The sequence below is a fragment of the Bos javanicus genome, chromosome 22 (assembly GCF_032452875.1).
Source record: "Bos javanicus breed banteng chromosome 22, ARS-OSU_banteng_1.0, whole genome shotgun sequence".
NCBI lineage: Eukaryota > Metazoa > Chordata > Mammalia > Artiodactyla > Bovidae > Bos > Bos javanicus.
In genome coordinates, this window is record NC_083889.1 from 7293203 (window position 1) to 7319671 (window position 26469).

A 26469-nucleotide genomic window follows, 5' to 3' on the forward strand; every position below is an offset into this window, starting at 1 on the left:
AGAATTCACAGAAGCCATCCAGTGCTTCCTTAAACTTTTTTTTTTTTTTAATGCCAGATATTAAGTTTGCCGACCAGGGATCGAACCTGTGCCCCTGCAGTGGAGGCATGGAGTCTTAACCACTAGAATGCCACGAAAGTCCCATCTACTGCTTCTTTGGTTGGCTTCCTTCCCCTATTTGATTTTTTTTTTTTAATTCATTTTTTACTCGGTGTGTGAAATCTTTACTTCTCTGACCAGGAATCAAATCCGGGCCCCCTACAGGAACATTCCCCCGCCCCGTCCCCACTTCCCAATTTAAATCATTCCTGCCTGTGAACAAGGTTCTTAGAGCAATAAATACTCTTGATTTGGAGGCAGTGCTTGATAAGGTTACTGTCCCTTAGAATCATCAGCAGGTGTGACTGTCACAGTGAGCCACTGGGAAGGCCAGTGTTGGATCTGTCTTGTCTTGCCCATGGCAGCAGACAACCGAGTCCAGAAGGTGTTCAGTTCAAAGTAACAGAACTTGTCCAGCTGGGGAGAGAGAGGAAGGAACATTTTTGTTGGTTGTGTTGGAGGGATAAGATTCGCCTTGTGTGCGTGTGTGCTCAGTGGAGTCCGACTCTCTGTGACCCCATGGACTCTAGCCCGCCAGGCTCCTCTGGCCCTGGGATGTCCCAGGCAAGAATCCTAGAGTGTGGGTTGCCGTTTCTTCCTCCAGATCGAATCCAAGTTTCCTGCATCGTCAGGTGGTTTCTTTACCCTGAGCCACTAGGGAAGCCCGAGATACGGCTTACTAGGAAGAATTTAAAACCTTCTTCATCTTGCATTTTTTTTCTTATCTGAGCCTTTTATTTTTTTTTGGCTGCGCTGGGTCTTCAGTGCGGCGCCGGGCTTCTCTAGTTGTGGCCAGCGGGCTTAGTTGCCCTGCAGCCACATGGATCTCAGTTCCCTCACCAGGGATCAAACCCACCGCCCCTGCATTGCAAGGTGTACTCTTCATCGATGGACCACCAGGGAGGCCCCTTGCTTGAGTCTTAGTTTCTGCTTCCTTTCTGGAGATAAGTGCTTTTCCCTTGGTTTTTACATCCACCTGTCCACGTGGTCTCAGCCACAGCGGCCACTGAGACCCCTTAAGCAGCTTCAAGGGGCGAAAGGGCTCAGGTGCATGGCATCACACACTTTTTTTTTAAGAGGTGAGGGCTGAGTTACACGGCCACCTACAGAGTCTGGCCATTTCTTAAAGTCAGCCCCTCTGCTTCCCCGAATCTGGTCCAGAACACAGCAGATTAAAATTGGACCTTGGTTTTTCGACCTCAGAGGCAAACAGGAAAACTGTGTATCTGTGTCGGAATCTATCTTCTTGTGCCTGGCTTGAAAATCTGTCCACGGGCAGTGATCTCCGTTGTTGGGACCGATCTCTTTTATTTGCTGCTGGAAGCTGCCTGGGCCACTCATTAGTACATCAGAGGTCAGGTGCGCACCAGGGCAGCAGCTGGGACACTAATGATTTCGTGCGGCTTTGTGTGACCGCCGGCCGCCTGTGGGGCTGTAAATCGGACTCGGGGTTCTAATTTTATCAAAGCCTCCAGGGAGTTGGTCCGACTTGCCTCTTGTGAGATTAAACTTAAGATAATATTTATAGTGGAGGGCAAAGGAAAAATAATACCTAATGGGAACATTGTGGGAAGAATGGTAGCGACCTATTAGAAGTAAATTATGTGGGGCCATTGGAGTAACTCATTTATGGGCTCAAGGAGTATTTATTAGGTCTTTAGCTCTGAGGAGTCCGTACAGAGCCTGGGCTCCAATCTTCATTGTATTGTGTTGTATTGTATTGACGTAAATACAATCATACATTTTGACAATTTAATTTTTTTGGCTCCGCAGCATGTGGGATCCTTAGTTCCTGGATCAGGTATGGAACCTGTGCCCCCTGCAGTGGAAGCAAGGGAGTCTTAACCACTGAACCACCAGGGAAGTCCCCATTTTGACAGTTCTATACACCTGTATACCCACTCCTTCCTGCAAGATAATAGGAACATCCATCACTCCAGAATATCTCCCTTGAGTTTCTTCCAACCACACCTGTTTTCACCTGTAACTTCTTTAATTTTTTTTTCACTTTAGATTAGTTTTGCCTTCAAAGAAATAGAATCACACAGTATATGCTTTTTTTCTTTTAATTCTAGCTCTTTCCACTAAGCATCTGTGTGGTGGCACAAATCAGTAATTGATCCTCACTGTTAAAAGTATTGTGTGGACAATACTGTTTCTCTGTTGATAGGGAAGTTTTGTTTTCATTTTCAAACTGGAAGAATTTCTGAATAACCCGCTTTTCATGTAAGTAAAGAAGTTTATTTGCTAAAAAAAAAAAGAAAAAACGTTTGGTAAGCAGCAGCCCCACACACAGTTCTGGCATGTTCGAGAGTGTCACTCGATGTAAGTTGCGTCTCTTGGAAGAAACCCCCGGCACAGGAGTGTCGCGTGCTCTTTGACCATAGGCCACTGTTGGAGTCTTCCAGGAGTGAGGAAGACTGTAGAACTGTGGGCAGTCAACCCTGCTGGCCTTGGCGGGCATGGCTGGCCATGAAGGTGCCTCAGGCTGGTTGCTTTGGGCAAGACTCCAGCCTGAAAACCAGAATCCGACCCAGGAGCAAAGGAGCTGTTGCAGGTTGGGCACCGCCAGAGGTAGACAGGGTTTGGGTGGAGAACTTGTTTATCAGCATCATCTGAGGAAGTAGGATGGCTGCAGACCCCCAAGGAGGCGCTCAGTGATGCCCCCTACTGGGGGCAGGGCCTGAGTACAGCTGGGCAGGCATAGGGAGGGTTGAGTACTCCTGGGTATCACAAGTGAACAGACGAAAGAGTCATAGTTCATCTCTGGAGTTCCCTTGTGTATTGTCCCACACTGAGTATTCTGTGACATCCTGATTATACATTTATAAATTTCATGTTTCTTTTTGGACTTCACAAAAGCGCTGAGAAATTCTGACTGAAGCTCCATGTGGGAATTTTTGTCTTCTGCCTGCTGTTTTTCCTTCCTTCCTTGGCATCTCGAGCTCTGCCCTTAGAGCTCTCTTGGGGGTTTTCTCCTGCCCTCAAAACCTAGCTGCAGCCTTCAAGTATCATCAGGATCCTAGAAAAACACACACGTGGGTTATACGTCTTTCTTGCCGCCTCTAGGAGTCAGATTTGCCATTGGAACCTTAGTTTTGGGAGGGGGCTGTGATGGGGAATATTTGTAAGGCTCCTTGTGACTCTGGGCGAAGGTATTGTCTGCTTTACTGCATAGAGTGTCCTTGTTTTCTGGGGGCCGCAGTGCTAGAAGAAAACTGATTTCCTTCCAGGATGAACTCATTTCCATTTCTTTTTAAAATAATTCTGACAGTTCTATGAACCCCCAATTGAGTTCTTTCTCCTTTTAGCAATCCGCAGGTAAACTCAGCCAAATCCACCCATTCAGCTGTAGAAATAGAACTTATTCTCTAGTTACCAGTGGCTTTTCATAAAAAGGTAATGGTTCTGCTTTTGTATGTGTTGATAGTAGAAGCTGTGTGTCCCGGGAGGGTTCTTCCTGGGGTTGAACCCTGAGATAGGAAATATAAAGTATAAAATATAAATACTGCCGGGATATAAAGTGGAGATCCGATGTCCCTGACTCTGGGGTGTTGGGCCCTGATCCCACAAGCAGGAGCAGGTGAAGAGGAGCAAGAGAAACGTGGAGGAAGCCTTGTGGGTGGGGAGCTGGGTCTTGCTGGGTGATAGGTGGTGGTTGGGTGGTGGTAGGAAGGAAGAGGGCAGCAAATGGTCATTGGGAGTGTGAAAATTTTCTTTTGTTCTAAAAAAATAGGAACGGGATTTTGAAGTGGCACAGAAACCTCCAATGAGCCACATGGGATGTTCTGTGATCCTGAACTATGCTTTCCCTTGGCACCAGCAACCACGTTGGGTCTAAAGTTGGCAGAGCAGGGAGTTCCCTGGTGGTCCAGTGGTTAGGACTCTGTGCTGTCACTGCTGGGGCCTGAGTTCAATTCCTGGTTGGGGAACTAAGATCCTACAAGCAGTGCAGCACAACCAAAAAAAAAAAAAAAATAGGGTTGTTAGAGCTGGGGGCATTCCTCCTCTCTCTTGGGATTAGATGTGCCTTGATGTGCTGTTTCTGATTTTGGAAAGTTTATACTGTGAAACAGCACCACAAAATAATGAATATTAGCAGTTCTTTGGTGAACTATATGAAAATTCACCCTAAATGGTATAGATAAAAATTAGAAATCATTTTCACGCCAGTTCAGTTTTTGCTGCCATACAACATACATAGAAACTTTCGGTTTCCAGAGTGTTGGATCTGGGGGGACTGCAGAATGGGATTCTGGGCTTGTGTGGGGACTCCCTGTGTTCGTTTCACTGGTGTTTGAATGGCACCTCTGGCAATCCCTCCTCTTTATGCCGCCCGAGACCTTTCCCACTGTCCGCCTCTGGCATCGTCCCAAGTGGCCTCACTCCCCTCCACCCTTGGAAAATCTGGCCACCACTGCCGAGCACTCGAAACCCCAGCCTTGCTTTCTTGCTTCTCCTCTGGGGCCTCCCTTCAGCCTTCCCTTTGACTTGCAGCCAAGCAGAGTGGACCTGTACACTGGCCTTCCGTGTAGGTTTGGGGCGTGTGTGTGTGTTTTAATTTCACTGGAGTACACCTGTTTTACAGTTTGTTTCTTCCAAGTGGGTCGGCTGCCTGTTTGTATATATCCCCCTTTTTGTGGATTTCCCTCTCATTTAGGGCACCTCAGAACGTTGAGTTCCTGTGCCAGTACAATAGGTTCTCGTGAGTTATCTATTTTATACACAGCATCAATAGTGGATATACGTCAGTCCCAGTTCACCCCACCCCCACCCCCACCCCTCTCGGAGTCCATACATTTGTTCTCTACTTCCGTGTGTATTTCTGTTTTGCAAATAAGAGGTTTGGTCTCGTGGGGACACAGACTAGCACTCGAACCACCTTTGTTCTTCACGGGAGTGGAGGCCGACTCTGACATCAGGTTATTAAACTCAAGAAGGCCTGCTATCCACACTTGCAAGTAGGGTTTTTTTTTTCCTTCTGATACGTCAAAGTAGCAATTGAATCTATTACCAAATGGAAAATTCTGGGCTTTGTAAAGAGCAATGTGAAGAATATTCGCTGCAGCATTGCTTGCGAGTTTTCCAAAATCAGGAAACAGCATTAAAATCCTATCAGCAGGTACTAATTAAATAAGTCGCGGTATATCCACAGACAACGTAACACAGCAGTAAAATGGGCAGCTGGGCCCAGAACAGCCTCCGGGTTAATACACTTAAGTGAAAAAGTCTGCTATAATCTCCTATTTGTGTCTTAGAATATAGCAGGTTTTTTGGATGATTACATAAAAATGCAGAAACAACCGAGCTGTTGGGGCAGATTTAAAAAAAAACCAGTTTGTATATTTTTGCATTAAAAACGCACATATTTTGAAAAGTTTCTGACTCCTTTCCCCCATAAGAGGGTAGCTTGTCCCCCGCTGGACTCTGAGCCAGTGGTGATGGTGTCCGAAGGAGGGTCCAAGATTCCTTTCTTCACTTCCCAGGCTCCCTGAGGCCGCACGTGGTTGGAGGTGCGGGACAGCTTGTGTGGATTTGAGAGCCCTGGTTTCCAGTCTGTTTTTCCCTTAGTCAAGTGAAGCTCAGTTTCCGTGTTGTTGAAGACTTGGTTTCGTGGCTTGACTTGACTCCTTGAACGTGGTTTACCATTTTTTAATAGGAGAGGCTGCTGAGTGTCACGAACAGATAAGGCTTCTGGTTGTCACCAGCCCGCCTCCCCCTGTAGCCTCCCAGTGTCTGGAAGGGCGGGTGGAGACCTCCTCCTGTCTACGCCTGAGTTTGTGGGAGGCCGCATGTCCTCAGTTCATTTTAAGGGCTGCCAAAAAATCTCCAGAAATAAGTTGTTGTTATTTCAGTCGGGGCATTGGGACAATGAGAGGCCCCCTTCATCCTTTGCATGTATACTTCTCATTGATGTGGGTAGTTGTGTTTTAACCTGGAGTTCCACAGAGTGTGTGTGTGTGTGTGTGTGTTCCTTGGTGGATCACACGTTGTATAAAACGGTAGATTCCGTGGGCACGCCGTCTTGTTCATTAACAGAGCACTTAATTTAAGCCCTGCCTAAGGTAAACCTGCCTGCTTGGTATTTTTATTTATTTTTTCTCTAACTTCCCCCCACCTCCCCCTTCCTCTCCTGCTGGGCTCACATTCCTAGGTCTTTGTCTCTGCCTGGTATTTTAGAAATTTTGGGAGAGGAAGGCAGTGGGTGGGGCGTTCTGGAAGCTGGGGGCAGGGAAGAGGGTGGTCACTTGCAGGGTCAGAGGTCAGGCCTGCTCCATTCAGCTGGGGCAGCCAGATTGTCGCCATGTGGGGGGGAGGGGGCGTGTCCGAGCATCTGCCCGGGAAGCCCCGAAGGGGCAGCTCAGGCCCTGGAATTCCTGCCGCCAGAGGCCTGCTCCCTCCCTCCTCCCCGAGCCACAGTTCATGGCCTCTGCCACATTTCTTTCTGCCTGTGGCCCCTCTGAACAGCCCTCCAGTTTATTCTTTCAAAATAACCTTAAATAAGCTGGTTCAGAGAGAGTTGCACCCGTGCACACCCACTACACCCTGCCTGTTCACTGAGTCTCACGAGGTCCAAAAGTGTTGGGTTTTGACCTTAGAACCTGTTAGGCAAGTGAGGTGTGGAGCTTCTGAATGGAGTGACGTCCCTCCCAAGTTTTACTCTAATAGAAAGTTTACAGTGTGTGATCATCGTGGTTTTTGGTTTTAGATAGTGTGTTCTTGGAAAAAATCAATAGTTGGCCAGGGCTCTGTGACAACCTAGAGGAGTGGGATGGGGTGGGAGTGGAAGGGAGGTTCAAGAGGGAGGGGACATATGTATACCTATAGCAGACTCGTGTCGACGTATGGCAGAAACCAACACAATATTGTAAAGCAGTTATCTTTCAATTAATAAATTAAAAAATCAACAGTTGAATGAACAGCATTGCTGGGGTTCTGCTTTTACCTTCCTTTCTAAAAAAAATTTTTTTTCCATGCCAGACAGCGTATGGGACCCTAGTTCCCCCTCCAGGTTATCAAACCCATGACCCACCGCCTGCATCCCTGCTTTGGAAGCAGAAGTCTTAGCTAGTGGACCACCAGGGAAGTCCTCCCCACTGTTCGTGTCACCCGCAGCCCTGTGACCGGTAGTTAGCCTGGAACTGCAGAAGCACTGGCACTTCGAAAAGCAGAGTATATTAGAGCTACACTGATCCCATGTGAAACACTGTGGGGTCATGCCCCAGGACCCCCATTTGCCCGTTGTCGAAGTGCTTCTGGCCTCCTGCTTCAGGCTTCCCCTCTCTGCCTAGGATCTCTTTTCTGGCCTTACGCTTGGAGGATCCCATTTATTTGTTTATTTCTGGCTGCACTTCATAGCACATGGGCTCTTAGTTCCCCAACCAGGGATTGAACTTAATTAAGCCCACTGTAGTTGAAGCTCAAGAGTCTTAACCATGAGACCACCAGAGAAGTCCCTGCAAGATCCTTTGAAACCCACCATTTGTGGGATCTCTTCCCCGGACAGTATCCTTCATGTATACTCTAGAGTTTGCAAACTTAAAAGCCCAGAAAAATCACCTTAATGCCAGTTGAACAATTGGCACCTGGAGGCTGGCTTCCGGCTCAGCCCAGAATTCTCTGGTGTGTGGCATTGAGTCCCCAGAGATAGGGTTCCTGGGAGTTCTGGAGTGGAAGGGGTTTCCTGAGGTCCCTGGTCAGACACCACGTGCTCCATACAAGGAACTGAAGCCGAGACAGGTGACTGGATAGCAGGTGTCCTGGCGGGCAGGTGGTAGTGCCAGGCTCAGGCTGACAGCCTAACGTTCTTCCCCACTTGGCCAGAGCCCACAGATCTAAGAAAGCAGGCAGACACCAGTCATCCTCCCACCCCCCCACCCCCGCCCAAAGAAAAAAGTGGATCCTGAGCAGAGGTGAAGAGAAGATTGCTTAGCTGTTTGGTAAGAGGAGGGAGCCTTCTGCTGGGAGGTTTTCACACTTCACATTAGCAGGAGTGATCCCTTTATTCCCGTGACAAATGGAAGGAGCAGAGGGGAGGGATGTTGTTCAGGCCAGAGAAACGCTTTAGCAGAACTTGGTAAAAACAGAGCGTCCAGGAATTTCCGTACATTTATTTAGCGTTTTTTGGTTTAGATCTCAGGCTGGCTTGAGAATTTTAAATTTATCAAATGAGAAAGATTACATCTCTAAATGGCAGGCCTTTTTCAAAAAGCAATTGGCCTTCACGGAGGCAAGTACCTCCTGGACTCGACTTCTGGAGAAGTACCGCACTCAACAAGTTACAAACCCGATCACGTTTCCTGCCTGACAAAGGGGGTCTAGAAACTTGCCGGATCACAACCATTTCTTCCAAGCAGGAATTTGATATCCTTAGTCTTTGCTTTTTCCCGTTCTTGAATCCCAGACAGAGAAGAAGCACCCTAACCTCTACTGGGTCACGTGCTGCTCTGTGTGGAGCAGCCTGTTTGCCTGGCAAACAGCCGCTTGGGGGTGTGGTTTCCTAATGGACATGCTCCACCCACAATAAATAATGCGAGCTGACCTGGGGCCTTGGAGTATGGGACGTGCAGTGTAATAGGAACTTCCTGGGTCTCAGAGCACCCCCATCTCTTCTTCCATCTCACAACACTCTGCTTCCAGAATCTCCCGGTCCTGGGTCTTACCCCCTTGGTGACACCTTGGCAGGTGCTTTGTGCCCTGGACGGGGTAGCCAGAACCCTGTGTGTTGGGAGCAGCCCTTGCTACCTGTGTGGCCTCTTCTCCTGGGCATTGAGTGCTGAGGATGTGAAGGCACCCCCCGCCACCAGACACACAAACTGCTTCCCTGCCTGTTGGCTGGCTTCCCCTCACCCCCTGGTGTAACAGAGGCAGACTGAAGCCCTGCTCTTGTAAGCAAGCCAGCAAACATTTACAGACCGCGGTGCCGAGGGCCAGCTCTGGGGAGGGATGCGATGGGACTGGCCCCGCGCCAAGGAGCTTTTGCGGTTGAGAGTTGGGCGTTTATCAGCAGGTGGAGGCGGTGCCAAGCCTTCTGCCCCTCCCAGCACTGGGGGAGCCCCAGGGCAGCACAGAACTTGGCATAAAGCAGCTCTGTCAAGCACCAGCTGCCTCCCAGGGTCAGCTCCTGGGAACAACTTGGCAGGAAAGAGAAAGACAAGAAGCTGGCTGGCTTTTACCATGAGCCTCTGGCCCTCGTTCCAGAAACGGAAGCCCTCACCTTGCTTAAGTCCTTCTCGATGGGGAAGGTGGCAGCGGGCTCTAGTGGTTGGGTGTTTGATCCTGGCCCCCCTGCCTGGCTTCCCAGCCCAGAGCCTGGGATGGCAAGAGAAACTTCGTGTATTGGTTCATTCCGGCCACCCATCTCAGACCGCAGAGACATACTCTTGGAACTTCCTCTGGTTAGATTAGGATTAGGGAAGTCTCTGATGGCAGGAGGATTGTTTTGTTTCTTTGTTTCTTGGCCTTCCAAGTGGCTCAGTCATGGCTGTGAAAGAAACTGGAGCAGAATGGGGGAGCTGGTTGGTTTTTCTCTGGGTCGGGGGTGGAGGGGAGCAGGTTCCTCAGGGTGGACGGCGGCGCCCCACCCCCCCCCCGGTGGGGGTGCGTGTTTGCCGTGGGGGTCTGCCGCAGAGTGTCCCGCATGCCGCTAACGCCTGCGTCTCTCTGGTCCCCCAGGTGCTGCACCTGTACTGCGACACGTGCTCCGTGCCCATCTGCCGTGAGTGTACAGTGGGCCGGCACGGCGGCCACAGCTTCGTCTACCTCCAGGAGGCGCTGCAGGACTCGCGGGCCCTCACCATCCAGCTGCTGGCCGACGCCCAGCAAGGCCGCCAGGCCATCCAGGTCAGTCCCTCCCCACCCTTCACCCGTCTCCCTGCTTCTTCCTGGCACAGAAAACCTTTCCCACCCCCCCTTTCAGATGTGTGCAGATGTTTGGGTGTGCCATGGGACAGTGGCCCCGATGAGCCCACGTGACAGGCAGCGGCAGTCACGTGAGGGCGGAGCGGGCAGGGCATGGAGACCTCACAGTCTCGTGAAGATGACAGTGGTGTGGCTTGAGTTACTAGCTGCTTGGGGCAGGTTTCCCATCCAAGTTCCTCTCTCCCGCCTTTCCCACACCCCCCGCCCCAATCCAATGGACATCAGCCTGCTTCAGTCAGAACTGTAGGAAGATTGTCCTCATCTTGCTACCCAGATTGGTTTACAGGTGAGAAATAAGTGAGCATGGGAAATTTTATATAAGGTTCAGAGTCTCAAACTTCCCTGGGAGCTAAATAAGGTCATGTAGGAAGGGATACATGTAACTTTGGGACACAGGGAAGTTCGCTTACATAGGTAATAATAGTGTTGCCTGATCCAGGTTGACAGGGTTTTAGGAAAATAAAATAATCAGGTTGTTTTCCTTGTCTGGTAGGATAAGCTTGAAAGTCAAGCATTACTAATCCTTGAACAGAAATTGAATAGGAAACTGTTTAGAATGTGAATTATTTTTTAAAATAAGATTTTTGGAAGGAGATGGTAAAGAATTGATCATGCTCTAGGGAAGAAGGATGGTTTAGGATTTTAGTAAGTTTCTCAGCAACTGTCAACATTTCTGTGCATGATACTGAAGTAATCTTTCTGCTGAGTCAGGTTATCTGATAGCCACATGCTGGGAAAGATTGAGGACAGGAGGAGAAGGGAATGACAGAGGGTGAGATGGTTGGATGGCCTCACCCACTCGATGGACATGAGTTTGAGCAAACTCCGGGAGATGGTGAAGGACAGGGAAGCCTGGCAGGCTGCAGTCTGTGGGGTTGCAAAGAGTCAGACTCAACTTAGCAACTGAACAACAGCAAATGTAATCTGAGAATTTCATAAAGGTTTTCCCTGGGGCCAGCCATAGTTTGGATCAGGAATATAGTTGCTTTCCACTTAAGATAGCCTTGATTCTTTATTTACTTCTTCATCACATGTAAGATGCCATTAATTGTAAGATACACATTTATGTAGTATACAACCAAGAAAGGAAAAAAGCCCACTGACAATGTTAAGATGAATCATAGTTTCAAAGGTACACAATGTGATAAAGTATCACTCATATCTGCTGTGGTGGCCTGTATTGGTGACACTTGCTTCTCTCTTATCTTCTGACTCTCAGGCCACTTTAAATACCTGTCATCAGGTCACCACTGTTCTCTATGCAGACATCACTAATCGCTTTCGGCACTTTTCTCCGTGAAACCCAGATTTGGCCTCAGACTCTCCTCGCTATTAAGTGGCCGCCACTCAACAGTCAGCTGGCATCACTGACTTCCCTGCCCAGATTGGGATCCTCAACTTCAAGTGTTTGATTGAATCTGTTAACATTTGAAGACAACCTTTTTTTCCTCAAGTGCCATGCTTGTTTGGTGATCTTTCTTCTTTCCTCCCTCCCCCGCCCCCCCCTTTCTTTGCTTCCTTCTTATTTATTTATTTTAAAAATATTTATTTTTGGTTGTGCCAGGGCTTAGTTGCGGCACACAGGATCTTTCGTTTTGGCATGTGGAATCTAGTTCCCCGACCAGGGGTCGAACCAGGCCCCCTGCATCAGGATCACAAAGTCCCAGCTGTTGGACCACCAGGGAAGTCCCTCTTCTTCTTTTTTAAAAAACTAATTATTTTAGTTGGAGGATTACTTTACAATATTGTGGTGGTTTTTGCCGTACATCAACATGAATCAGCCACGGTGCACATTTCTTTTTTTATATCAAGTGTGTGTTTCTGTTTTCCAAGCTTCCCCATCCCTTTCACCCACTGCCATTTCCCCCAACCCATCTGCCTCCTGCGTCCTTCAAATGCTCTGCATAGATAATGGGAACTAGTTAACCAGGTCCTGGTCTGTACACCTTGGGGTGCAGTGCTTGCCTGAAAGTTGTGTAGGATTTGGAGAAGAAAGATCCATTTGGTCTCTTCATACTGAGCGTTTATGACCTTGGGAATGGGGACGACTCAAATTAGAACCAGAGCTTTGCTCCCCTTCTGCCTGTTTTGGGCTTCCCTGGTAAAGAATCTACCTGCAGTACAGGAGACCTGGGTTCAGTCCCTGGGTTGGGAGGATCCCCTGGAGAAGGGAAAGGCTACCCACTCCAGTGTTCTGGCCTGGAGAATTCCATGGACTGTATAGTCCATGTGGTCACAAAGAGTCAGACACGACTGAGCAACTTTCACTTCAATTTTACCTGTTTGGAAAATGGAAGAAATACTTCTTACCATAGGGTAGGAGGGCCAAACCCAAGGGCAGAAGATGCTGAGAGCAGCCTGGCTAGGAGAGGGTAAGGTGGGGGGTGACCAGACCCTCACTGTCCATGTTGTCATGCAAGGGGGGGTGGTGGTCACTGCCCTCCGGCCAGTTCTTGCCCTGTAGAAATGTGCGCCTGTTATTTCTATTTTTTCTGATTTTAATGGAAAATCAGTTTGGTAAGTAATATGACATTAATGTAAACCTAAGGCAGCGTGATGCCTTTGCTTACCATCGGGGAGGCATTTTAAAATGTTACAGACATAGGCATGGTTGGCTCAGTGATATAGACGAGGACATCGGCTCTGTGCTAACTAATACCCGGCACCTCCGGAAACAGGGCATACCCATTACTGATGTGCCAACCCGCCCTTGCGTGGTCGTGCTATCTGAGGCAGGGGCTGCAGTGTTTCAAACAGCATATCTAGAAGTGGGGGAAAGGCCCTTGTTTCTTCCTTTTGACTTCCTGTTCTCATCAGCAGCTCTTTTCCCCTCCTGGTAGCAGAAGTTGGTTCCAGTTCCCAGCTGTTGCCACTCCCAGAGTGAGCTGGGCCCTGGGGTGTCCCTCCCCATACTTCTGGGTCCCAGTAACCCCTACTTTTCTTTGTTCTCAGACACCAAGGGGTGGTAGCTGCTGACCGAAGTTACTCTCTCAATCCTCAGGGTGCCCTTTGCCCTCGCAGGTCTCCACTTCCTATACAACCGAATTCCCTGCATTAAATCGTCTCTGTTTAAATGTCTAGTGAGGTTTCTCTTTTTCTGAATCAGTCCCAACTGACAAACCTGAGATGTTTTGAAAGCTAGTGACTCTGTTATATCTCTGCTATATACACACTCACTTGATTGATCAGTCTTAACTTTTTCTCTTTGGGGTAATTTGGATACATCCATCTATTTCAACTTGCTGGCTGCTGTATTAGTTCCCTTGCGCTGCTATAAACCGGGTGATTTACAGCAATAGGAGTTTATTTTTTCACGGTTCTGGAGGATCTAAGTCAGAAACCAAGATATCACTAAGGCTGTGCTCCTTGTAAAGACTTTAGGGAAGAACTTTGTCTTGCTTCTTCCTGCCTTGACTTTACCTGCATCACTTCCAGTTTCTGCCTGTGTCCACCCATGGCCCTCCAAGCCTCCCTGGTGGCTCAGACGGTAAAGAATCTGCCCGCAAAGGTGGAGACCGGAGTTCGATCCCTGGGTTGGAAAGATCCCCTGGAGAAGGCAATGGCAACCCACTTCATTATTCTTACCTGCAGAATTCCATTGACAGGAGCCTGGCGGGCTACAGTCTACGGGGTTACAAAGAGTTGGGCACGACTGAGCGACTGACTCTTTGACTTTTCACCTTCCCCCAGCCCTGTATGGTAAGAGTCATTGGATTTAGGACTCAGGCTAGTCCGCTGTGACCTCATCTTAAACAGTAACATCTGCAAAGACCTTATTTCCAAGTTAGTCATTTTCTGCAGTTTCAGGCACATCTGAATTTCGGCAGGATGGTGTTTAACCCACTGCAGTCATGGGTGGGTGTTCTTTACTTCCAGTTTTAGTGAAGGGAGTGACATCTGAGCTGAGTTTTGGAATTTTGGGGTGACTTCGGAGGTGAAAGCCATCCGAGGCCATGGATAGCCTATGAGGCATTCAGATCGGCCAGGTACCAGCTCCCATCCACTCAGTGGGTCCTTAGGCCTCCTGGGGATGTTCACTGTGTCTGGTTTGGGGGCAGCTGCATGGCGTTCCCATGCCATTAATGTGTCTTCCAACTGAGCGTGAAGGGTGGTCAGTTAGGGGTCTCAATTATAAGTGACTGAATGAATTATAGCTGTTCTTGTTGTTTAGTTTCTTAAGTTGTTGTCTGATTGTTTTTCGACCCCATGGACTGTACTCCACCAGGGAATTCCCTGGCAAGAATACTAGAGTGGGTTTCCATCCCCTTCTTCCGGGCATCTTCTTGACCCAGGGATTGAACCCACGTCCCCTGCAGATTCTTTACTGCTAAGCCACCAGGGAAGCCCTTGTCACAACTGATTAGCTGGGAGCCTGGTCCTGAAAATAAGGTTGGTCATGTATTGTTTGATTCCATTTGTCTGAAATACCCAGAATAAACAGACCTATAGAGACAGTAGGTGTTGGATGCCGTGGGGGAGAGGGAGGGATGGCGAACGACTGCTTCATGGGCGTGGATGCTTCCTTTTGGGTGAAGATGGTGCTCTGGAGCCAGATGGTGGTGGTGACCGCACCACGTTGCATGTGCTGAGTGTCGCTCGTGGGATCACGTCTCAAGGGAGGGGGTATGACTAGGCCTACTTAATTGTATAATGTGGCTAAGTAGGGTGAAGGGAGAGGATGGTTGCGCCTTTGTTGCAGGGGCTTATCAGCTAGGCTTAATAATAGCCACCATATTTGACTCCAGGCCAGGATTTGGACCCAGCTCTTGCCAAGTATTGTTCTTCATTTTTCTCACGTTCACCCCAAAGTTGGAGAAGGCCAGGAACATGTCTGAGACCTTAGAAACTAGTAGGAGGTGGAGTTGGGATCTGAACAAACCTGGGTTTCTGAGCCCCAGGACAGCCATCCAGCCTGGCTTACCCAGGATGGGCGCCAACCATGGATGCGTTCCATGTCCCAGAAAGCCTCCTGTGCCAGGCACACAGTTGACTGCTCACCTGCAGCTGATTGCTGAGCCCAGGCAGGATCCAGACCCTTAAGGCCTCCCTGGTTTCCTCCTGATCTGGGCCACAGCAGTCGGTTTGGAATCCCTGATTTAATACCTCAGTATCTCCAATCCTTGTGGCTTCTCAACACGCATCATGTAATATTCATGAAAACACCAGGCCTTCTGTCTGGATTAATTTTTTATGAGCAATACTACGTCTGATTAAACGGGCTGATTTACTGGGGGCTGGTGGTACAGGGTGGGGGCGTGGCGGGGGCAGGGATGGGCTCTGGCAAGCTCTGTCTGGCCACAGGTGTGGCTTCTCAGGTGGGTGTGACACCGTTCCCAGTTTGCACTTGGCGTTGCTTCTGAACTGGGCTGCAGCCTGTGGCATGCCTCCCTCCAGGGACATGCTTGGCCTTCGGGGTTTCCCCCAAGTAGGGACCTGGGCCGGAAAGCCTGTGGGAAGTCACTCGTGTACCTGGAGTCGTATATTTCACATCTGACCCTCAGTCCCCAGTTTTGGGCTGGAACCCAGCTACAGTGGTTTCACTGTGTCGGAGTATCTCTTTAACAATCCTGACATTCACTGTGGAGGTGCCATTTCTCATACAAAGAAGCCCAGCCCTTGCCCAGCAGCTCCTCCAGTTACATGTCAGACAGAATCCCTTCTTTCTCCCAACGCCCGCTCTTTCCAAGGATGGGGGGACCGTGAGGCCTGGGTGGGGGCCCATGGCATTCATTTCTCAGGGCTGAAGAGAAGCAGCCTTAAGTGTTGCCTGTGGGGAGTGAAGGTCTTTATCGTGCTCTGAGATTGCTTTTGGTTTTCCAGCTGAGCATCGAGCAGGCCCAGACGGTGGCAGAGCAGGTGGAGATGAAGGCGAAGGTGGTGCAGTCGGAGGTCAAAGCTGTGACTGCGAGACACAAGAAGGCCCTGGAGGAGCGGGAGTGTGAGCTGCTGTGGAAGGTAACTGGGGGCGCCCCACCCCACCCTGGGCCAGCTCGGCGGCCACATGTCCTCTGTGAGCCACAGCAGGACAGTGAGTGTTCTGATATCGTCCCCTGGACCCTGGCTCCGACTTTTGAATGGTCTGCAGAAAGATGCTGCTGCTGCTAAGTCACTTCAGTCGTGTCCGACTCTGTGCGACCTCATAGATGGCAGCCCACCAGGCTCCCCCGTCCCTGGGATTCTCCAGGCAAGAACACTGGAGTGGGGTGCCATTTCCTTCTCGCAGAAAGATGCAGGCGTGTCTAGACATTGCTGGTGCCCTCTGAGCAGAAAGACTCCTTTTCAGAAGTAGTCAGGTCCCTGAGATTGGATGGAGTCTTGGGTTTTCATGACACTTTCTTGGGGGGGGGGGGCATGTGGGATCTTAATTCCCCAACCAGGGATGGAAGCCGCGCCCCCTACAGGGGTGGCCCTCGGAGTGCGAGTCCTAACCACTGGACCACCAAGGGGAGTCCCAGGAGGCTCGGGTTTTCTATTGCAGACAGAACAGAAAATTCTAGGCAGAAAGAGAGTACAGTGGAGGCTGCCGTCAGGAAAGCAGGCTGCTTGGACACATCCTTAGTTTTGGTGCCCTGGCTGGTGGGACTTCCTGACCCCTTGTGGAAAGCCAGTTTTCCGTGTGGGGGCAGTGAATGTGTGTGCCCTTTTCTTCCTGTTGGAGCAGGAAGGAGCGCAGCGCCCGCTGGTGTGCTGTTTACATAACATCAGCTGGAGAGATGACTCGCTCCACCCACGTCCCCAGCAGCATTTTCTTGTCAGATCTTCCACCCTTGCCCAGGAAGAAAAGGGCAGGAGGCCTGAGAGGGTCCAGTGCCCCACACCAGTTCAACTGGAATCAGGCACCATCTCAGAACACACAGCGACAACTACGCAGGGACTTCACTGGTGGTCCACGGGTTCAGACTGTGCTTCCAATGCAAGGGGCTCGGGTTCCATTCCTGGTTGGGGAAGTAAGATCCCACGTGTCATTTGGCACAGCCAGAAAAAACTTGAAAAAAGATGCCAGCAAAGACTATGCAGAGCTTATGTAAATGGGTGTACTTGGGTGTGTGGTGCTTGTTTGGCTCATTGCATTTTGATTTTCTTTTGAAAATTACTTGGTTTTGGTTGCACTTGATCTTCGTTGCTGCTCAGGGGCTTCCTCGAGTTGTGTGGGGGGGCGGCGCTACTCTTCTCTGCGGTTTGGGGATTTCTTTTGTTACGGAGCACAGTCTAGGCACACGGTCTGAATTCAGTAGTTGGAGCTCGTGGGCTCTAGACCTGGGCTGAGTAGTGGTGGTGCATGGGCTTAGTGCCCCAAGGCATGTGAGATCATCCTGGATCAGGGATTGAACCCGTGTCCCCTGCATTGGCCGGCAGATGCCTATCCGCTGGGCCACTAGGGCAGTCTGACAGCTTCTTGATTTCTGAAAATGATCCTTGTCAGTTTCCTATGCCCTAAAACAGTGAATTGTGCTGGCCTTTTGGAAGGCTGCATTGGCTTCTGCTTTGCCCCTTCCTGTCTGCTTTCTGCCTTCTAGGGTCTTTCAAGGAATATGGCTCCCTGCTCCCTCTTGGCAGGAGAGTCCTCAGGTAGAAATGGGCCAAGAGTTCATTCACACGGTTTATTCGGGCACCTCTGTGGGCTTGCCACAGTTTTCAGACACTCTGATGTCCCCCCAGTCTGCTGGTCCCATGCCACCCACGAATGTTAATTATAACCGAAAGAGGCCCCCTTCTTGCAACCTGAGAGCTCTGTGGTGAACTCTGCCACAAACTTGCTCTTCTGGATTTGTGGATGAAAAGGCCTTTGTGTGCGGGGGTTTCTGCAGACCTCACCTTAGTTCCCCTCCCTCTGGTGGGCCCAACTCGCATCCTCCTCCCTCGCAGGGCAGTGCTCTTTCAGGAGCACTAGAGAGCACGCACTTTACCGTAGGAGAAGCAGATTGGGAAGCAGAGTCTGTCTCTTCTTCATGTAAACAGCTTCTTGTTTACTTGCCTGAAAACTCACTCTTGGATGACCCAAAATCAGCTTGCCCATTCTGGACACACAGCAGTCCCATTCATCTTTGCTCTCTGCTGGAGTGCCTTGCCCCAGATCCTGGGGAAGTCTGCCTTCTCCACTAATTACGAAGTTTTCTGCTCCCTCCTGCCTGTCCCTGCCTGGGCACCTTTGTATAACGTTTTCTTTTTGTGCTTCTTGGTTATTGAAAATACTTGAGTGCTGGGTGACCCAGTTTTACATGTCTGGATGCATCTCCTTTCTTGTGGCTTACACATTTCCAGCCACACAGTTGAGAGATCAGAACTGAGGCCCAGAGATATGGTCCAGAGCGACGACAGAGGATATGGCTTCTCTTTGGTCCCCACCTGGGCCTCTCTGCACGCACGTCCTTCCAGAGTGGACAGGTGAATGTGCAGGAATCGGGTTCAGAATCATGTTATCCACCCCGCAAGGGAAAATCGGATTAAATCCAGCCCTTCTACCAGTGAACCCTTATTCTAAAATAGACACTCTGTGGCTTTCAGATCAGTTAGGCACTCAGAAGTCACGGTCGTCTCTGCAGAACAATGCAGACTAGCCGGGCGGCTGGTTTGTTCTCTTCACGGAGCAAAACACTTAAACTTAGAGGAATCTCAAGTTATTTCATGCGAAAGAATGGAGAGATGGCTGTTTCATCAAACAGAAATCCCACGATCCCTAATAGTGTGGTTTGGGACCCTCAGAAACAGGACAGAAGCCATGTTTTTACATCCTGCAGCATTTTAGGGTTAGAGGCCCCTTTGGAGATAATCCAGGCCAGTGGTTGCCAAAAAAGGCGGTGTCTCCAGATTTGGGGTGTGGGGCCTCTTAGACTCCCTGTTGAAAATCTCTAAAACCTGTGAACAGAGAAAAACAGTGAGGATGGGGGACAGAGGGGGGATTAGTTTGTAATCTGGAATTAGATGTTCACCAAGTCCTTCCTTATATTCCCTCCACACACAAAGTGTTCTCCCGCTGATTGTGTGTGTACGTATGTTGAGAAAGAGACAGAGAGAAATAACCTTCAAGAGACTTCTGGCCCTTGTGTAGAAGATTCAGTCTGTTGGGATTCAGCTTTGCACTCCAGTCCGTTGGGCAGTCCGGCCGGCCTCTGGTCCCATGTCTGCCACTTTACTCTCCACCTTCAAGGCTATATGTCCCTGAAAACCCTCTGTCTAAGACAGACCTCCCTCGTGAGTCTCCATCACACTCTGTGTCTACCCTCTAACCCCTAGCACTGTCTTAATTATTCTTTTGGTCTTTCGTTGCTTGCTTAGCATCTGTCTTTTCAAATTACAAGCTCAGTGGGGTGAGGCGCGTGTTTTCTGTTGGCCGCGTGTATCTCTAGCACCTGGTGCAGTGGAGCTGCTCAGGAAACATATACATCTGTCACATGGCTGTTTTTAACTTTTATTTAATTTTTAAGAGGCTTCCCTGATACCTTGGTTGGTAAAGAATCTGCCTGCAGTGTGGGAGACCTGGGTTGGGAAGATCCCCTGGAGAAGGGAAAGGCTGCCCACTCCAGTATTCTGGCCTGGAGAATTCCATGGACTGTATAGTCCACATGGTCGCAACAAGTCAGACATGACTGAGCAACTCTCACTTCAAATTTTTTAAAAATATTCTGTTTATTCGACTGCACTGGCCTTCATTGGAGCACACGGGATCTTGAGCTGTGGCATGTGAACTCTTGGGTGCAGCATGTGTAATCCAGTTCCCTGACTAGGAATTGAACCTGGGCCTCCTGCATTGGGAGCATGGAGTCTTAGCCACTGGACCACAGGGGGAAGTCCCTAATTTCTAGCTTAGAGAAAAGTTGCAGGGATAATAAAAGAACGCCATGTATGCATGATCCAGATTCACCAGTGATTTACATCTTGTTCCATTTTCATCATTGTATGTTGTATGTGTGTGTGTGTATGTGTGTGGGCGTGCATGAACTGCATGCACATGCCTGCAGTTTGAGAGTAAGTTGGAATGTTGGCAACTCGGCACCTTTACAACTACATGTTCATTTCCTCTGAGCAAGGACATTCTCTTAATCAAAACCAGGAAGTTGAGTCTTGATACGACACTAGTTTCAAATCTTGAGCCTAGTCCGCAGTCACATTTCACCAATAGTAGTTTTTTTGTTAGTGGTGTTTTTCAGCCACACCACCAGGCATGTTGGATCTTAGTTCCCTGACCAGGGATGGAACCTGCACCCTCTGCGATGGAAGTGCAGAGTCGTAACCACTGGACCACCAGGGAAGTCCCACCTGGAATGGGTTCAGTAGTAGCATTTTCTCAGTCCAGGATTAGTCGTTGCATTTAGTCATCAGGTCTCTGTAGTCATCACCTGTGACCAGGGAAAGTTCCCTCGCCTTCCTCTGTCTTTGTATTTTGATATGCTGGGGGCGTGGAGACCAGTCATTTCTGCAGACTCAAACCTCAGTTTGAGGTTTCCCTCGGTGTGTGAGTCTGTCAGCCGATGAATTGCTTTCTGTCTGTCTTCTAAGCCTCCATGTCCTCTCTTCTGGCTCTCACCTTTCCCTCCAGGTAGAGAAGATCCGCCAGGTGAAGGCCAAGTCACTGTACCTGCAGGTGGAGAAGCTGCGGCAGAACCTGAACAAGCTGGAGAGCACCATTAGCGCCGTCCAGCAGGTCCTGGAGGAGGGCCGGGCGCTGGACATCCTGCTGGCCCGGGACCGCATGCTGGCCCAGGTACAGGAGCTCAAGACCGTCCGCAGTCTCCTGCAGCCCCAGGAGGATGACCGGGTCATGTTCACACCCCCCGACCAGGCCCTGTATCTTGCCATCAAGTCCTTCGGCTTCGTCAGCAGCGGGGCCTTCGCGCCGCTCACCAAGGCCACGGGCGATGGCCTCAAGCGGGCCCTGCAGGGAAAGGTGGCCTCCTTCACCGTCATCGGCTACGACCACGACGGGGAGCCACGGCTGTCGGGGGGTGACCTCATGTCGGCTGTGGTCCTGGGCCCCGATGGCAACCTGTTTGGTGCGGAGGTGAGCGACCAGCAGAACGGGACATACGTGGTGAGCTACCGGCCGCAGCTGGAGGGGGAGCATTTGGTGTCGGTCACCCTGTGCAACCAGCACATCGAGAACAGCCCCTTCAAGGTGGTAGTCAAGTCTGGCCGCAGCTACGTGGGCATTGGGCTCCCCGGCCTGAGTTTTGGCAGCGAGGGTGACAGCGACGGCAAGCTCTGCCGCCCATGGGGCGTGAGCGTGGACAAGGAGGGCTACATCGTGGTGGCCGACCGCAGCAACAACCGCATCCAGGTGTTCAAGCCGTGCGGCGCCTTCCACCACAAGTTCGGCACGCTGGGCTCCCGGCCGGGGCAGTTCGACCGGCCTGCCGGGGTGGCCTGCGATGCCTCCCGCAGGATCGTGGTGGCCGACAAGGACAATCATCGCATCCAGATCTTCACCTTCGAGGGCCAGTTCCTCCTCAAGTTCGGGGAGAAGGGCACCAAGAACGGGCAGTTCAACTACCCCTGGGACGTGGCGGTGAATTCCGAGGGCAAGATCTTGGTCTCAGACACGCGGAACCACCGCATCCAGCTGTTCGGGCCCGACGGGGTCTTCCTGAATAAGTACGGCTTCGAGGGGGCTCTCTGGAAGCACTTTGACTCCCCGCGGGGCGTGGCTTTCAACCACGAGGGCCACTTGGTGGTCACCGACTTCAACAACCACCGGCTCCTGGTCATCCACCCGGACTGCCAGTCGGCCCGCTTCCTGGGCTCCGAGGGCACGGGCAACGGGCAGTTCCTGCGGCCGCAGGGCGTGGCTGTGGATCAGGAGGGGCGCATCATCGTGGCCGACTCCAGGAACCACCGAGTGCAGATGTTCGAGTCCAATGGCAGCTTCCTGTGCAAGTTCGGCGCCCAGGGCAGTGGCTTCGGGCAGATGGACCGGCCCTCCGGCATCGCGGTCACGCCGGACGGGATGATCGTCGTGGTGGACTTCGGCAACAATCGAATCCTCATCTTCTAATCACATTTCCTGGGCTTCCGTGTTTGGGGTGCACGTGTATCCATCTCTCCTCTCTGTCTCTTTCCCCCCCTTTTGAATTTCAAAGAGGAAACTGTCTCAGGGAAAAAAAAAAATTTTTTTTTTTTTGCTTTTGTTTGAAAGACAACAAGAAAAGTACAACATTGCTTACGTCCTACCTCATCTTTATTTTTTTACAGATGAATGTACTTATCTTTTCTGCAGGGATTGAGCCTGTGAAGTGATATCTCTATCTACCTCAGAAACCTTTTACCTTTCCTTCTCCGACAGGCCCTCTGCCTCCTCCCACACTTGCTCAGTGGGGGTTTCCCTCCCTCCTCCATGGGGTGTGACACGCACAAGCCTAGCATCTCTGTGGCTGGTGGGGGGGCACTGGATGTGTGCGGTGGGGTGCATTCTGTAGATTGAGCCAAGGAAACATGAGAAAACTACTAAGTGAAAAGAAAAAAAACAAAAAAAAAACTATAAAACATGGAAAAATAGGATTTAAGATTCTTAATTGTAGAGTATTTGTGTTCTTAAGAATACTGTGTTTATGGGGTTAGGTTGTATTGTGTGATCTTGATCTTTCTGGGAAAAATCTTTTTTTTTTTTCCTTTTTTTCTTTATTTTTTTTTTTTAATGCTGCAACAGAGAACTTTCCTGTGTTCTCCTTTTATACCTCAGTGTGTTTCTCATCCTGTTCAACATCAGCATGTTTTCTTACTCCTAGAAGATGTGGCTGTGGCTTGCTAGCCGAGAAAAGCTGACCGTTCCTATTTTAGGGTATGCAGTCTTTATTTCTTCTGAGGGAGGGGGTGTGTGTATGTGTGTGTGTGTAAGAGAGTGCAACCACCTTACACCAAAATAGCAAAACTAAAAATGCTATACCACCTCCCAAAGAACTTTCCTCTCACACTTTGGTTTCTGATAAATAGATGTAGTTCAGGCTTTTTGATTAAAAGTATTCTCAGAAGTTAAGTGATTTTTTGTTTGCTGTTGGTTATAAAGAATACATTTGAAGGAAGAAGAAAAGTCCCCTCCTTCTAAGAATGAGGATTTTCAGGCATGGACTGGAGCGTGGACGTGAGTGGGTGGTGTGCATGTGCTGAGTCGGTCAGCAGAGAGCATGAGACACAGGCGAGGGACCCCCAGGCTGCGGTTGATTGTGGTTCTCTGAACACTAGGCGTTTCTCCTCCTAAGATAAGTAGGCAAAGGAATCAACTTTTGTTTTAAAAGCACAATTTTTTTCTGCTTTGGAAGTTCAGGGAGATGGGATGTTTGCAAGTGCAGTAGGAACAGCCCGCTCCCACGCCCTCTCCTCAGCTCACCTTCACAGAGCAGTCTGCTCCTGCGCCACGGGGCGTGGTTCGTTTTCCCCGCAGAGGCCTTTGAATGTTAAGGGTTTGTAAGCCAAAATCACCCCAACCTGAACAACGTATAGGACAGAATACCTCTTGTTCAACCAAAGAAGGAAGATGTAGGAAGCCAGTCTTCCCAGCTGCGGAACCATGAGATGGCATCTGCCACTTTACAGGGTGGGTTTGTCAGGGGTTGGACTAGGGTGCAGAGCCTCGCGCTTCTGAGCCTTGGCCGTCTTGGAAATAACTAAAGTGAGAACCAAATTTCAGAGGGGCTCCAGAGAGGGAGGTGCGCCTGGATGGCAGTGTTGAATAGGATCTGTCCCCTAACAGATCAGTGTCTGGCCCTGTACTGAAGAGAAATTCCTCTTGCAGTATGGCTAGGGTTTTTAACGAACAGAATAACAAACGGAACAACTCTTGAAGAAAGGGAGATGATGGGAAACAGTGTAGCCAGCAAATCAAATCGCTTTTCCCATCCAGCTTTTTGGGACATTCACCATGTTGCGGTCCCCCGTCTCTTCCCATTGCTTTAGCTCTGGGGTCTCTAAGTGACCAAAATGGGGAGAACCTCGTTCCATAAAGGAGAACCACATGCAATGAAAGAGCCCCAAACTGGAAAGCAGCTTCAAATTCCCGTCACCCAGATGCAGTGTTGCTGGGTAGGGAGGTGTCAGGAGACTTTGTTCGGTAAAAGCACCTCTTCTTTTATTGAAGAATTTAATAGTGATTCCCTAATAGTGAATTCCCCTCTGATTCCTATTCGGTTGTCTTTTATGTTGTCCCTAACTTCTCAGTTCTTTGACTGGTAAAGAGCACATGTAATTAAGCTTTTATTTTTTTTTTTAATTTGGGAATAACTTGGTGCTGATCCTCCTCCTCTTAGTCCTTCTGCTCCCCCAAATAATCACCAAAGACAACTGATTTTAAATGCTTAATTTTTCTTTTTTTAGCTTTGGGGGGGGAGTGGATCTTGAAAATTGTTTGAAATGTTCTCTGAAACTCAGGTCATGATTATGGTTAGGCTGAGGTGTTGGAGGTAGTCACTGCCTTCGTTTAGTCTGTCTTTGGCTTCATTATCTTTACTCTCACTTCTGCTTCCCAGTCTCCCCATTTGTGGGGAAGTATTGGGACCTGAGTGAGAGAGTAGCAGTAACTAAGGCTGCTTCTTGAAAGTTTGTCTGTGGATCTGGTTGTGAATCCAGGGTTTCCACAGGTGGCTGAAATGACCAGGGCTTCATTAATCGACTGTCCAGTGTGCAGGCTTAAAGCAAACAGGCCCCCTCCTTGAAACGAGCATGGAGGGTGGATGACGCAGCCTCTTCACTCTTTGTAAAAGATACATCTCCTTACCTTGCCTGCGCCTAGGATTGTGCGTCGCCATTCGAGAAACATGCTCACACTTGGGAAGCTTTTGTTTGTAAAACACTGCCATCTGCGGCTGCTTCCTATTGACTCCTGACCCACAAGGGATTGGTGCAAAGCACTCGGAGTGTGCTTCTTGGACAGTGTGGAATGCTCCGGATCAAAGAGTCATGAGAAAGGCTAGCCTTTGGAGCTCCCTAGAACGAGTGAGGCTGTTCACAATAAGTGGGTACCAGTGCAGGTCTCCCGGCCCTTAGGAGGTGTGACACCAGGGCAGCAGGAATTGGGTCAGAGCAGGAGTTTTTAACGTGGTGTGAAGATAGGTTCCTGGGTGCTGTGAGGGAGGAGGATAAAATGCTTCTGTTCAGGAATGTGATGCTGAGACAGTAATCCCCGTGTATGTCCGATCTGGTCAGGGGATGGGATGGGGTCAGTATATGGTTTGAGATACCAATTGGATTTAGATGTACAGGTTTAAATATTGCAATGGCTAAAGGAAATCCAAACAACCCACAGAGGCAAACCACTTTTGATTGACACCAACTTGACATTTCAGAAGTATTACTGGTGTTTGGGTTTGTTTTGTGTGGGGGTTTTTTTTTTTTTTTGAATACTGGGTTGGCCAAAAAGTTTGCTGGGGTTTTTCCATAAGATGTGATGGAAAAACCCAAACGAACTTTTTGGCCAACCTAGTAATTCCTGTGTGAATTTGGTCACGAGAAGCAGTACTATCTCAGCCTGTGCTGTGTGGTGGCTGGCAGGTGGCACTCAAGTTGGCTGGAGCCCAGTGGCCCAGACAGGACCCCAAGTCCACTGACTCTTTGATTGACAGAACCCTTTTAAGTCTAACTTAATTTGGGGAATCACAAGACTAGGGTACCATAAACAAAATCTAAATTACACGCTGGGCCAAAAACAAGTTGCCAGAATCGAAGGCACTTTGAAATGCGGTTGTAAGAGAAGACCGTGAGATTGGCTCCATCTGCTTTATTCTAGTTAAGCCAAAGCTTAATGATTAGAGGAGGGAAGTCTTACTGCCTTCTGTGTGTCTTCTTCCTCTCTGAAGATCTTAAGACTGCTGTGTCCTGGTAGATAGCGAAAGATATGCCAAAGTTAGAGGCTGGTTTTGTGGTTTTTTTGTTTTTTGTTTTTTTTTCTGTTAAAGAAAAAAATCCGATGGTGCCAAAAAGTATTTATTTAAGACATCACTCTTACTGAGTTTCCAACAGTCTGGGGCTGTATAAAAAGTCTTAATACTTGCGTGTGGTAGAATCGCAGAACCTGGCCCTCCCAATCTTCTCTGGCTGTTTGCAGGCCGGGGCATAAAACACAGACAGACACAAAAACACACACACCCACCCACTCCACTTCACACCGTCTGCTTTTGTTTGCTTTCTACCTCACTTTTGGCAAAAAGTCGTCTACCTCACACTGGCATCTGACGGGGTCTCTGAATAGTATTAATCCACCGGGAGTGGGTGGGAGCAGGGAGCTACCTCGAGAAGAAAATGCTTTCATTAATTCCAGAACTGACTTCTCCCAGGAGAAACTTGGACCAACCTTGAAAAAGAAACCTGGAAACCAAATCTTCCTATACTCATGCAGAACAGAGTCCTTAAACCCAAATATTTCTTAACCAATCTGGCTTTTTTCCCCCACCAGGAGTTGACAATGCACACCGTTAATACATTGCTCAGTGTTCTGAAACCACGAGTACATCTGACCTGTTTGAGGAC

The 26469-nt window shown here is 49.4% G+C and overlaps 1 protein-coding gene across 1 annotated transcript in view; it reads left to right on the plus strand.

Moving 5' to 3' along the window:
- TRIM71 (tripartite motif containing 71) overlaps positions 1-22680 on the plus strand; it is a 61199-nt gene extending 38519 nt beyond the window's left edge. The window contains exons 2-4 of the mRNA XM_061395752.1: positions 9775-9942; positions 15841-15975; positions 20558-22680. Coding sequence (XP_061251736.1) covers positions 9775-9942; positions 15841-15975; positions 20558-22009 — 1755 coding nt within the window. The 3' untranslated portion in view covers positions 22010-22680. The remainder of the gene's footprint in view (positions 1-9774; positions 9943-15840; positions 15976-20557) is intronic.
- The last annotated feature ends 3789 nt before the right edge of the window (positions 22681-26469 follow it).